The following is a 13182-nucleotide window of genomic DNA, read 5'->3' on the forward strand; positions in this document are numbered from 1 at the left end:
CACAGTGGTTCGTTTTAATCTGCCTCACACCCCATGCTGGGAGCCAGCCTCTCCCACCTAGGCAGGTCTCACAGACCACGCTCGTCTGGTCATCCCCTCGGCTCCAGGAGGGACAAAAACCGGGGGTGGGGACCGATGCCAAGGAATACTCGGGCCCTGGGTTTGTGCACAGAGCCAAAGGTGGGTCCCGGGTGGACGAAGAACGACCCAGCTGCGGCCGGGGCTGGGGCTCCCTCCCTGCGCCCCCACACTCACTCTTTGTGATACAGTGCTCTGCGGGCAGGAGGCGCTTCTTGAGGAGGCCTTGCAGCACGGAGCGTACGGAGGGCCGGTGGACCAGCTGTAGCACGAAGAGGTGGGACTGCCAGGAAAGAGTGTGCACTCAGCCCCCGCCCCACGGCCCCGCCACGGCTCCCCACGTGTGCCCGAAGGCCCCTGAAGGCCAAGCACAGGACAGGGCCCATGTGTCCTGGGGTCGCCACGTGGGACAGCTGCCTGGGCTCTGGGCTGACATTGAAACACCCCTGGGGTGAGGCTACGGGACACCCAGCATCAGGACGGGAGCTGGCCTTGCTTCCTAACCTCACCCAGCACAGCTCCCCACCGTGTGTCCTCCACCCTTCCTGCCAGAGGGTGTGGTCCCTGTCTTCACTCCTCTAGGAAGCCTTCCAGGATTGTACACCCCCAGGAGCCCCGACAGGCTCTTTGTTCTGACATCATTCCCCACCCTGGGACTCCCGTCTCTAGGTAGCTGTGGTGCCTTATGCTCGGTAAGGGCAGGATCAGCGGTTTTTCTTCTCCCATGTTCCCCACAGAGGGCCGGGGAGCCTGGCAGGCAATCTACTCCCACATAGGGCCCTGAGCAAGCCCTGTGTGCCAGGCCCTGATCTCTAAGGGATAGGAGGGTGGCTCAGATGTGGTCCCAGAGCAGGTCCCAGATCGGAGCGACCCATATACATACACAATTCTAAGACAGCAGGGTTGGGTAGAGAGGGGAGAAAATTAACTCCAGACTTGATGGAGTTGGGTCTGGGTCAAAGGGTGACTAGAATATAAAAATTTCTGGTGAGTGAAGCCCCCAGCGGAAGACGGTGGTGGGCACAGGGAGACGGTGTCCAGGAGGACGTGGAGGCAGGTACGTGGACCTGTGGGGGCTGTGGTCTAAGGCTGAAAAGGCCAAGTCTATGGCCAGAGCTCTGGAGGTTATCCCCCAGCCCAGGGGTGGGACCGCTGCACGTTCGTGGAGGCCTGTTTCTGGAAGGTCACTTCAGGGGCTATGGCGATGGGGACAGAGCCCCAGGGACAAGGCTGCGGTCCAGAGGGGCACCCGGGCTCCCCACGCCTGGCCCTCAGCCCGGCCCGCACACTCACGCAGCAGCAGGCCGTGACGGTGATCTGGATGGTGTTGCGGCCCGGCTGGCAGACGTGCTTGAGGTGCAGGGGCTTGTGGGAGGTCTTGTTGTCACCACGCTCGATGGTGAGGGGCGTGGCGTTGACGCTGACCTGGACCGAGGCCGGCCAGTTGGTGTTCATCTGCCGGTCCTCGTGGTGGTAGCACTTGAATTGCAGCTCCAGATCAGACCTAAGGGGCAGAGGGGGAGGCTCAGGGGGCTCCGCGCCGCCTCCGTGGCGCCTGGCCAGTCAGCACGCCTCCCCTCACCACTGTCTCCCTGGACGTCCCTCCTGCCCACGTCCCTAGCCAAAACGCATCCCAACAACCCAAACTCCCCCACACTCCCCCCACTGGAGTGGGGGTCACTCCAGCCACACCCCACAGCTCTGCTAGCCTCCTCCAGATCCCTCCCTGTAATGGGGACTCCTGCTCCCTCAGGACAGAGACAGAAGGACAAAAGGACAGACGCTAATGTGACAAGACCAGCTGGGAAGCTGATGACGTCCACCCCAGACTCGGGTTGGGAGGAGCACCCAGGCCAGGGCCGTGTCTGGTTCGGTTCCCTGCCCAGGTGGGCGCCAAGGACACAGCACGGAAGGATATCCTCGCGAACCCAGCGGTGACCACGTACGTGTGGACAGCAAGCAGGCCAGGGCCATGGGACGCCCCCCGGGGCGAGGGCACTTGGGTAAGGAGGGATGGGTGGGCAGGGCCTCTGCACAGGGGTCTCTGCACCCTCCTGCCTGAGCACCTGAGCTTCCGTGCCTTTCCACCCACTCCAGCTCTATCTGCAGCCCCCACGGAAGCCGGCTCGGTGTGGTCAAGGCATTGAGTAACCTGTACGTGCCCAGTACAGACTCATCTTGTGCCCTTCGGGTCTCATCGGGCGGCTGAGATACCCCGGTCACAAATGTGGCAGGGCAGTGTGAGTCCTGCCTGAAGAGGAAGGACCAAGGGCAGAGCCACCCATGGGTTCTGACATCCAAGAGAACTGGGCCTGAGTCCCAGCTCTTGCTGTGAGTACTCCTCCCAAGCTAATCGACTTCTCTGGCCTCACTGTTAAAGGGAAAAGCATTGCCCATGGACAAGATCAAGGGAGGTCAGGTACGGAAGGCACAGAACACAGGGCCTGGTGCAGCCAGGGGCCTCCAGCCCCCGTACTCTGGTGTGTCCAGATGTCTGAGCAGCTGCCCGGCTCAGCAGCCAGCCCCTGGCAACCTGCAGGGCTTGCTGGTCCTGCCCAGCCCAGCCACCTCCCTCTCCACTTCTGCACTAGCCACCACAAGTCACGTTCAAGGGGCTCAGGACTGGACTAGGGCCTTACTGGCCTTTGGGTCTGAGCTAGTCACTGTTTCCTTTGGGAGGTCATCCCTGACCACTCTCTCAGGACTACAGTGAGCAAAGGCTGCTCCCTGCCCTCGGGCCGCTCTACCTGCCAAGGGCTGCCTGCAGGTTTCCCAGGACATCCCCCAAACCTTGCACAGAGCAGGGCCCCGCCAATGAGGCTGAACAGGTGAAGGCGGCAGGCAGACGCTGCTACTTACTACCTGTTAGGGCAGTGCCTGGGCCAGGAAGGTCACCACCAGAGGCCTTGTCTGCCCAGCTTGGGCCTGTGGCCCCACCGTGACACTCACCTCCACATCAGTGTCTGGTGGACCGTGGGCCGCAAGTGAAAGACGTGGTTGCTGACGGCCAGATTGTGCTCGAGGCGGAAGGGCTCCAGCACCACGCCATCCCGCACTGGGAACGTGAGCCGCAGCTCATCGTTGTGGTTGGCTGGGCAGGAAAGAAGCAGGATGAGCCACACGCCTGCGGCCACCAAGGGCACACAGAGGCCTGGGCTCCGGGGCCATGGACAGAGCCCGCTCAACGACAGGACATGCACGCTTAGCTGCATGCTCATGGGACCACACAGGTGTGTGTAACAGCACCCCAGAAACTGGACTATTTGCCTGTGTGCACACCAGGGAGCCCGCTGCTTCTGTCTGCCCACCCAACCCCATCCCGACCATCTCTGCATCCCATGTTCCACCTATCCTGCCTTTACTTCCCCTCTTATGCCCTGGACTGGAAGCCCTGGGCTCCTCTGCCCAACCCCTCACCACAGCTGGGAGCTGCTTTTGCTCCCAGCCACCAGCAGTTCAGGCTGTTGACAGCCTGGCTCCACCCCAAATTTCCTTTCTGGGTGGGGCGTATCTGCTTGCCAGCACTCCTGCCCTTTCTGCATGCCCAGCCCCCACAGGCAGTCCAACTTCCAAGCCCCCTGGCGCCTGGCCCACTGCAAGGCCCTAGGTGGAGCTGGCCAGACCGAGGGACGAGGTAGGGCGCTCACCTGGGGGTGGCGGCAGAGCGCTCATATTTGGCTTGATATCAGGTGGGAAGGGTGGTTTAACGTCTTGGCTGGGGGACAGGTACGGGGGGATGCTGCTCCCGGGGGTCATGGGGGGCGTGGGGTTCCCTGGAACAGGTGAGTGGGGGTAATTTGCCACAGGAACTGGCCTGGGAGGCTGGAGGGAAAGAGAAATGATACACAGATTATGGGGATAAGAGGGACTGCGGCTGTGGACGCACACCCCACCCACCCGGCAGGCCCGGGGCTATGGTCTCTGCTCCCCCAGGGGAGGACAGCCAGTCCTCCCGGGGAAATCCCTCTAGTGCGGCCAGCGCTCAGGTCTCTGCCTGCTTCGGACGACAGGTAGGCCTAGGAAGGGCCTCCTCACCCTTCACCTGGGACCCGGTGCTGCTATGCATCTGTAGGTCAGGCAGGGGAGGGGCCCCCCGCCTCCCTACAAGTGAGGACATAGACTTGGCGTGATGGAGGCTGGTCTAATATAAACCCGGGAGGAAAGGAGAGCTGGGGTGAAGCCCAGGTCTCCGGCTGTCTGCATGAGGACTCTGGGCCACATGCTCCACCCCCAGCCCAGTGGGGTCCTCAGGCGGGGCCGGGCCTGCAGCATCCCAGGCAGCTGGCTCCCCAGGAGCCCTCCTTCCCTGGCCTAGCTGCCTGGACTTGCACATTCTGTCTGGGCACTGCTGTACTCCAGAGCAGCCGGAGCGCGCCCCCACCCGCAGGCCGAGGTGGGAACAGCCAGGCCCCTTAGGCACACAAGCCCCAGCCAGGCCCCTTAGGCACACAAGCCCGGGGGTGGGGTGGGGGGGTGGGGGGGTGGTTAGCACTGAGATGAGGGCCGGAGCGTACCCTATTGACGTTCCCTTGGCTGTAGTTACTGTAGCTGCTTCCCGAGAAGGTGTTGTTTTGTCCATTAAATTGCTCTGGCTGTTAAAGCAAAACAATGCTATGAACCTGGAAGGCAGAAAAGCATAGCCGGAGCCTGCTTTCTCTCCTGATGTGAAAACTGGCCAGGAGGACGGTGCAGGTCCCCCAGGGGATCACAGTTCGTCTCTCTCTCTGCCCATAGCTAGTGATACAGCAAGAGTTTGCAAGATAAAAACACCCAGGGTGTTAGAGTTGGAGAAGTGGCGGGTGGTTGTTCCTTGGCAAATAAATGTAAAGTCTTTCCCGGGTAGTCTGCGCTCCCGAGAATGAACTTTATGATAATTGCAAAGAAGAAAAAAGCTACGTAAAAATAAATAAATAAATAAAAAGAAAAAGAAAAAGAAAAAGAAAAAGAAAAAAAAGAAAAAAGAAAAAAGCTATGTGCCCCAAAACACTGAGCATGGTGTTACTTGGAAAGTGAAGAATCAGAAAAACCCAGACCCTCCGACAGAAAGGCAACAATAAAATAAGGTGCGGTTTCCATCCACAGAATGTTAGGCGCCCTTCAAAAAGCAAAAACCATGGAGATCCTGTAGCAATAAGTAACACACTTGCGATTTCATACCCAGTGAAAGAAATAGATTCAAAACGATAACTTTAATAACTATTTAACACACTGATGCCTGTGTGCATTAGGAAAAAAGGGTGAGAAGGTAGTATTAATATACCCAGGGGGATGCTTTTCCCTTAAAAAATGTACTTCTAAAAAAAAAATGTGCTTCTTTTATGATTATCTGATGTCTGCTGCAAATAGGAAACGGGGAGGAGAAAACCCTCGTCCGAGCCCCATGAGAACAGGAACCAGGACAAGAAGCCAGTCTGACATTTGGCCACTGCGTGCATGGCCCAGAGCACAGGAAGATACATCTGGGGATCTCCGCCTGCCCTCCCACCCCACCCCGGTGGCTTCAGGGACACACAGGGCCAGGATGACACGGGTGGGAGGTGGGGAGATGAGATGGTGAGGAAGAAAGGGGCCTGGGGGTGGAGGGGAGGACTCACCTTGTAATACTGCCCCATGTTGACCGTGGGGGGTGGGTATTGCCCGGTGCTCGGCTGGCTGGGCATCCTTTGCCCGGGGTAGTTGGGAGAGGTGAGCGGCCGTGGGGGGTTGGGGGTGGGGTACTGGCCTGGCTGGGTGGGGAACTGGCTGTTTGGTCCGTATTGCTGGTTTCCATAGTTGGGCTGCGGCGGCAGACAGAGGAGAGAACAAAAGGCGTCAGTGTCGCGGGGCCAAGCCACTCACCACTACGCCAGGACTGCCCTGGCCCCTTTACTTTGTCTCTTTCTGTTTTGCCCCGACAAAAATGCCTCCTCCACCCAGAGAGGAGAGGCTGAACCAGATGATGCCCGAGCTCCTTGCTACCCTTGAAATCCAGGGACACTATGTTCTGTCTGGCTCCAGGGCCACCTCCCCACGAAGCTGTCTTCCCCCAAGCACCCTGCCCCCCCCAAACTGAGGGCCCTTTCAGAGCCTCCCACTTATGCCATTGTGAGGGGGGCTCGATTCTAAAGCCCCCTTGGGTCTCTCCTAGCGTGTGGTATGTGGCAGGGGAATCAGACAACCGGATGTGCTTCCAAAAAGGTGATCCCCTCAACCCCTGCGTTCTGACGCTGAACAGCAGAGACCCTGTCCTCATACCCTGCATTGGACGGAACACACTGATAATTCATTTGTGGGCCCTGCCTGTAGAAGTCGGGAGAAGCAGGCTTGTGGAGGTTCCAGACAACCCCCCCTCTCAAGACAGGCAACTGAGAGAGGAGGGGAGACGGCTCGAGGGAGGGGCAGAACCACTGTCCTTGGAGATCTCCAAGGTGACACGCGACATGCCGATGTCCACCCCGCAGCTGTCCTCCCCCTCTGTAGATTAGGTGACCCTTAGGGCCACCCGCCACTCCAGACAGGCCGTGCATGACATCCTGCGAGGTCAGTGGTTTCTTCTCCAGGTCTGTTGAAACTCCTTATCTATTCAAACTGTCTCTCTTGCCTCTGGGCTCAGAGGTCCCGACTGTATCCCGGCATCTGGCGAAGAGCAGGCCCTCCCTAAATACTTGGTCAACAAAGGAAAGAAGTGTCCAGAGGTAAGTGGCAGAGGGGCGGTGTCCGAGTCAGTGCCGAAGAACTCGGCCTGTGGTGATACGGCGGTGCGGCTGGTCTGCGTGACAGTGTGGTTCCCATCACATGGCTGGGGGCGTGCAGGGGGAGGCTGGGCCTGCCCATCAGATGACAGTAGAGGCATCCTGTGCCGGGACCAGGCAACCTGACACCCGCCCCAACGTTCCGACGGTTCAGAGATCCTAGGAGCATGCCAATGCGTGGTGAGGCCCACCTTCCCACGCAGGGTCAGGCCACGCAGGCTGGGATGCCAGGAGGAGGCTGACTTAGTAGAAATAATTGAAGGCCTCTGGTGTGCAATGCAGGTGGACATTGGAGCAATGACTGGGAACTTTCCTGCCTTTCCATTCCTGGGATCTCCTCCTTAGGTGCCGGCAGCCCCGAGGCTGGGCATGCAGATGCATCTCTAGCCCAGCCAGCAGCGAGTTTGGGCACAGACGGGCTGAGAGATGGCCCAGAACTCATGGGGGTGCTGTGTGGGGCCAGGAGCTTGAGCAGTCGCCCCCTTGCAAGGACAGCCAGGAATTTGATGGCCACTGTCCTCTGGCAGGTGCCTCCCTCAACCAGTGCCCACCCAGGAGTGTCTGGGCTTGAGCCAGGCCCCTGGCTGTTTGAGGAGGTCCCTGACCTCTCCCCTCATGGATTCGGGGCACCTCCAACAATGGCCGAGCCTGAGCTAGGGTGAATGCTGAGGGAATCACACGGACCTTCGGGGAACTTAAGCTTCGGTCTCTAAACCCACTGCAAACCCAAGCTGGAGGCCACAGTTCTGAGGCAAGTGGGGCAGGGGGTATGGGTAGGGGTGGTTGGGGGGAGCTGGTCTGAGCACGGGTGGCAAGCAGAGAGCCATGGGGGAAAACTTCTCAGCAAGGAGCTTTGCCTAGGTCGGAATCAAGGCAGGCTTCCTGGGGAGCGCATACTGGGCCAGGATTCCAGGGTCCCTGTGCAAGGCCGCCTCCTACCAACTTGTCTTCCCATTGCTCACTGAGGGCCCTGTGACGCCCCCTCCAGGAAGTCCTCCTTCTCTGACCTCACGCTGAATTCTGTACACCTCACTGTGCATCGCTGCCTCCTGGGCTCCTGCTTAGGCCTTATCTTCCCTGCTCAAGCCCCGGGTCCCAGAGGACAGGTGTGGGTTTTGCTTCCTTCCATCTCCACCTTTCCCTTGGCTGAGCTGGCTGGGCAGCCAATTAGGCAGTGTTCCTCCCGACAGAGCAGCTGACAGTTGATGGAGAAGAGCCCTAGCGAGCACGCTGTCTGCCTTCCAATCACTTCTCCAACGTGCACAGCCTTTAGATACTCGCAGGGTGTCGTTTCCTCTCTCACGCTTGCAAGTGAGAAGCCCTCGTGTGGAGGTGAGGAATGCGGACCCAAGGAGGGAGGTTTCGCTCCTTAGCAATGTCACCTGGCTAGTGTCCGTGCCTGAACAGACCGCAGCTGCCACCGCCTGCGCCGGCCCCACATTCCGATCTCCCAACCAGCCCTAGGAGGTGGGCGGGATCCGCACTGTCCTTCACAAATGAAAAACCAAGACTCCAGAAGGGGACACGACTTGATCAACGACTTCCAACTGGGAAATGGCGGAGCTGGTCTGCAAGCCAGGAGCCTGGCTCCTCAGTCCTAAGGCTCGGCCTTTTGGTCCAGGTTTTGTGCAGGTCGTTCATGCCCTTTCCGAGGTCCTGCCCCTAGCCCCTGTGTTTTCCAGCCCTGGGTCCCCCCTGCCTCCCACCCTGGCCACGACCTGCCTGCTATCACACTCACCTCTCCCGGGTATGGCCTCTTTATGCTTTGAATGGGAAGGGACTGGGGCCGGGGGCCCGGGTAGGTCTGCTGGGGCATCCGCTGCCCATGCGTGCCAAAGGGGCTGATGCCGGGCGGCCGGGGCTGGTTCATGCCCATGGGAGGGCCGCTCATCCCCGAGGGTGTCATGCCAGCCGCCATGCTTGCGGGGTTCATGCTGCCCCCCATGGAGGCAGGCCCCCGCGGCCCGGGCTGGTTCATGAATTGGCTGTTATACGCCTGGGTGGGACCCATCTGGAAAGAGGAACAGACCTTCAACGGGAGAAGAAGAAAAAAAAAAGAATAAAATGCCACATGCATTGAAAGTGCAGGGAAGGAAGGGTGGGGGTGGGGGCTCCGGGTTTGGGGGCGCTTTCCTGTGTGGTTGCAGCTGGTGACCAGGCCCCAGGGCTGTTTGGCCTCTCGGGCTCACCACCGCCCTCTGCAGGCCGCACAGGAAAGATGCAGCCCAAGGGGTGTTCGGAGTGGGGTGCAGTCACTCCAGAAAGCAGGCAGCATTTCCAGGGAGGCAGGCAGGGAATGGGGAAGACGGTGCAGGGGTGGGGAGGGGCATGGGAGGATGGAGGGGGATGAGGATGGAGGCAGGAGCCCCTGGCCTGGAAGCCCTGGCCGCGCCCTCAGCGAGCAGAGACGCGCCCTCCATCCACAGTCTGAGGCAGTCCCAGCTCCCACCTCTGCCCACCTGCCCTGCCGTCTCCACCCTGCAATCCCCACTGCCTGTGTCCTGTCCTGCATTCCTGCGGGGGACCCTGTCTCCTCACAGCCCACCCACCACTCCCTCTGAAGGCCAGGGGAGCAGGAATGGGACCTGGGCTCAATCCACATGGGCTGACTAGGACCACATGGTCTTCAGAGGCCATTATGGGGACAGACTGACGACCAGGCATTTTAGGCACGGAGCCTGCTCCTTGGGGAGCAGGTGTCCAGAGGACGATAAAGAACCTCTCTCCCCATTCGCAGACACACGAGCCAGAAACCCACGCAGAGCAAACACAAGCACCCAAACGGCCTCCCCCTGCCACACCCAACCACGCCGACACACCCACGTCCTGACACACACCCATCCACATGCCTCCGAGGAAACCCAAACGCACCCCGACACCATCAGTTCTTCCAGCACACATGGCACCAACACCCGACTCTGCTGGGTGGGCAAGGCTGGACCAGGACTAGTGGGGCCCTTACCGGTCCGTACTGGTTTATGTCCTTGTTCTGCGTCTCCTGCAAGGCTGCCACGGTGGCCGTGGCCGTGGCCGTGGCCGTGGCCGCCGCTGCCGCCACTGCAGCGGCAGCAGCCGCCGCCGCGGGCTGAGTGAAGTCAGCGGGCGGCCTGGTGTGCGGAGGGATGCCCATGCCTGCGGGGGCATTAGGACCCCCGGGGTAACTGCAAGGGAGAAGAAGAGGAGACTGAGACACCGCCAGGGTCTAAGGATGAGCCCTCTGCAAGCCTTGGGCTGGAAGGGAGAAGATGGCTTGCTCCACACCCTCCTGCCCCCATAGGCAGGGGAGGCGGCTCGGCTCAGGACCCAGAGGGGACAGGGGCCTCCCGTGGGTTGGCAGCCCTTCATGCCACTTGGCGACAGGCGAGCTGCTGTGTTCCCGAAGTCCTGGCGGGACTCTCAGGGGCGCTAGATCGTTGCCCCTCGCAGCGGCGGGCAGGCCACCTCCCGGAGGAGGACACCGTGCCTCGGAGAAGCTGAGCAACGGCCGTGGGCTCTGGCAGTGGACGGTGGGCCGAGGCCAGGGGGGCGGTCCTGGACAGGGCAGGGCGGCAGAGGAGGAACGGGGTGCCTCTGCCTGTCCTTACGTCCCTGCAGCATCTCCCCGGGGCCCCTTCACCCCCTTCCCCCGAGCCTAGCGGTCCTCGGCCTCACACATTTCTCCCTGCACAGCCCGCCGGGCGGAGTGGCCTTCCTGCACCTGCGCCGGCCAGCCTAGAAACGGCACAGGAGGGCCGTCCCGAGGGCCAGGGGCTGGCGGCTGTCACACCCCCCAGCTGCTGCTGGCCCAGAAATGGGGCATGACTGTGTCCCTCTAATGGAGGGGCCAGCGGAGCAGGACACGTGCCAGGAAGCATGGTGCTGGTGTTCCAGCTCCTGGACGCAGGGGAGGGGCAGGGCCAAAGCCGCCCCACAAGGCCGCTCACCTGGCCCCGAAGCCCCCGCTGCCGGGGTAGTTGGGCCGGCCGTACATGCCCTGCTGGATGTAGGGCTGAGCGGGCCCGGCCTTGGCCGAGAACTGCTGCTGCTGCCCGGCAAACTGGGGGGAGTTGAGGCCGGGGTTGCTGGTGGTCATGCCCGATGCCATGGGGTTGCCGCCTGGATTCATGGGGTTGTTGGCATTGGCCATAGGGTTCCCGAGGACCTGTGGGGACAGAGCAATCATCACCTGAGCGGTGCCCCCGGGGGCGTAGGAGGGGAAGAGGAGACATGGGTGTGGGGGGGGTGGTGTGCTGAAATGGTGCCACAGGGAGAACAGAGGGAAAGGGGGAGAAGGCAGAGGCATGAATTGTCCCCGGGGTGTATGAAAGCTTTGAAGGGGGTGATGCAGCCCGGAAGCAGGCAGCAGAGGGGGTGGGACCGGGAGGGGCCGGTCCTGCTCGGTGGCAGGTGGAAGGGACTAGACTTCTCTGCCCTCCGTTGTCAAGGGGCCTCGATGCAGAGGCTGGGCTGCTGCTCCGTCAGGGCAGAGAGAAGCCCAGCATGCCAGCTACGGACGGCGACAGGATCCTGGCTGAGGGGCCCCTATGGCCTGGGCCTTCAGGGAAGCCCAGGGATGCCCCTGGGTGGGGGGCGGCCAGCAGCCCCGAGCTGCGGCGCCGAGGAGGCTAGACAGGAAGGTGTGGAGGAAAGAGGAAGGGGTAAGAGCCGGAGGCAGGGCTGGCCAGGGCTGTGGGGAGGGGTCTGTCTCAGGCTGAAAGCTCAAGCTTTGCTGAAATCTAACCCAGGTTATCCAGGATCAAAGGCCCCCGATGCTGGAGCCCTGAGGCCAGTAACACCCAGGAAGTTCTATTTATCCAACCAAAGCAAACGGGGCTAGAGAAGAACCCCCAGCTGTCCATCAGATCAAAATCATTCCCCCAGAAAGGCTCTAGGGTGGGGACAGAGCAGAGGGGCCCGCAGCCGCCCCCCCAAGCAGGCGAGGAGGGTGGTGGCGTGTGCACGGCCGAGTGAGCCCCGAGAGCTGGTCTTCCCAGCTGGGTGGAGTGAGGACGGCTGGCGTGGCAAGATGGCCCAAAGGCCCGGGGGGCTCAGGGGATGGTCCTACCGGGAGACGGGCTGCGGCTGGAAGCGGGATGGGCTCTTACCTGGCTCTGGGATGTGTTGGTCACTCCCCAAACCGTGGTGACCACGGACAGGGAGCCGGGAGGCTGGTTGGTGTTCTGCTGCCAAGGGACAGAGTCATAGGGGAATGACCCATCACTGCAGAGGGAGACAGAGGGGGGTCCTCAGGGACCACACACACAGGCGAGCCCCATCTCCCCACCGTGCTGCTCCACGGCTCCCAGTCAGGCCGAGGTGACCCCCGCTCCCCCAGCCCTGCCACCGCAGCCGATGCACAATAGGCACAGCTTGCACGGTGACCGACGGTACGAGTGACCACGGGTGCCACCCCCAGAGCTGGTTGTCTCACCTTAGCCCAAAGTCCACAGGCCGCGCTGCGGAGGAAGAAGAGAGACCCACAGGCCCAACCTGAGCTCCTCCTTCCACCACGCTCTGACTCGAAGTGGCTCTCCAGAAAGATCTCTGGTTCCCCCGCACCAGCTTCCCCTTGGAACTTCCCAGTCCCTTCTCAGAAAACATCGGAAGAGCCCAGATCTGAGTCTCACCTCTTCCCCCTTCCTTCAGACCCTTTCCTAGCAGGTTGTTGGCCACCCAGCCCAGCTGATCTGGCCTCTGGCAACACGTTCCTTACGTCACTCTTCCTCCCTGACTCTGGATCACAGGTACGGGCCTGCCTGCCATGCTTCCCCACCTACTCACACCCCGGTCCCTTGTGCGCGTCCCCGCCAAGCTAATCTCCCTCAAGCACCCAAGACGCTCTGCACAGTCCAAGACCTTCAATGGTTCCCAGTGTTTACAAGGCAAAGTCCAGACTCACACATTTCAGAATGATTTACCCTGTTGGCTGATCCCACCCTAGCCTTCCTCCCCCCTTGGCTCCCGCCTCTACTGGGGCACCCCCAGCCGTTCCCCTATTTCACTGCTAGGCCCAGAGGTTCCCACTTTGGTGACATCGCCCGAGCAGCCCCCAAATGCCAGAAGCAAGGACTTCACCTTGGGTCCAATGCCTCACCCTGCACACAGTAAGAGCTCAATAATGGCTTTCTATTAGTTGCTGTGGTACAGGTAAAGAGTGACCCCCGGGGACAGGGAGGGGGCTGTCAGGGTTACAGCGTGAAGAAACTGTCGGCGTCCCGGCAGCTAGGGGTGCCGAGCTGGGAATGCCTCTGTGCTGACCCTGTGGCACCTCTACAAACACAAATCCCGGATGTGGCCCCAGAAGGAGCGGACAAGCAGAGTACCCGCTGGCCCTGCACGGGAGGCGGGCCGGGCCTGGGAGGCCCTGGGGGTTCAGCCCAGAGGTCAGGACTTA

At 61.2% G+C, this 13182-nt stretch overlaps 1 protein-coding gene across 10 annotated transcripts in view; it reads right to left on the reverse strand.

Moving 5' to 3' along the window:
* The window catches only part of ZMIZ1 (zinc finger MIZ-type containing 1), a 230984-nt gene that overhangs the window by 13067 nt on the left and 204735 nt on the right, over positions 1–13182 (reverse strand). For 8 of the 10 annotated variants that reach the window (XM_041748268.1, XM_041748266.1, XM_041748267.1 and 5 more), the window contains 10 exons: positions 11894–12008; positions 10733–10950; positions 9772–9970; positions 8548–8838; positions 5673–5855; positions 4593–4670; positions 3726–3900; positions 3028–3169; positions 1372–1582; positions 256–361 (listed from right to left, as the gene is read on the reverse strand). In XM_041748268.1, the coding sequence (XP_041604202.1) occupies positions 256–361; positions 1372–1582; positions 3028–3169; positions 3726–3900; positions 4593–4670; positions 5673–5855; positions 8548–8838; positions 9772–9970; positions 10733–10950; positions 11894–12008 (1718 nt within the window). The remainder of the gene's footprint in view (positions 1–255; positions 362–1371; positions 1583–3027; positions 3170–3725; positions 3901–4592; positions 4671–5672; positions 5856–8547; positions 8839–9771; positions 9971–10732; positions 10951–11893; positions 12009–13182) is intronic. The other 2 variants (XM_041748269.1, XM_041748264.1) reach the window with 1 other exon arrangement.

This window comes from Vulpes lagopus, chromosome 3, assembly GCF_018345385.1.
Source record: "Vulpes lagopus strain Blue_001 chromosome 3, ASM1834538v1, whole genome shotgun sequence".
NCBI lineage: Eukaryota > Metazoa > Chordata > Mammalia > Carnivora > Canidae > Vulpes > Vulpes lagopus.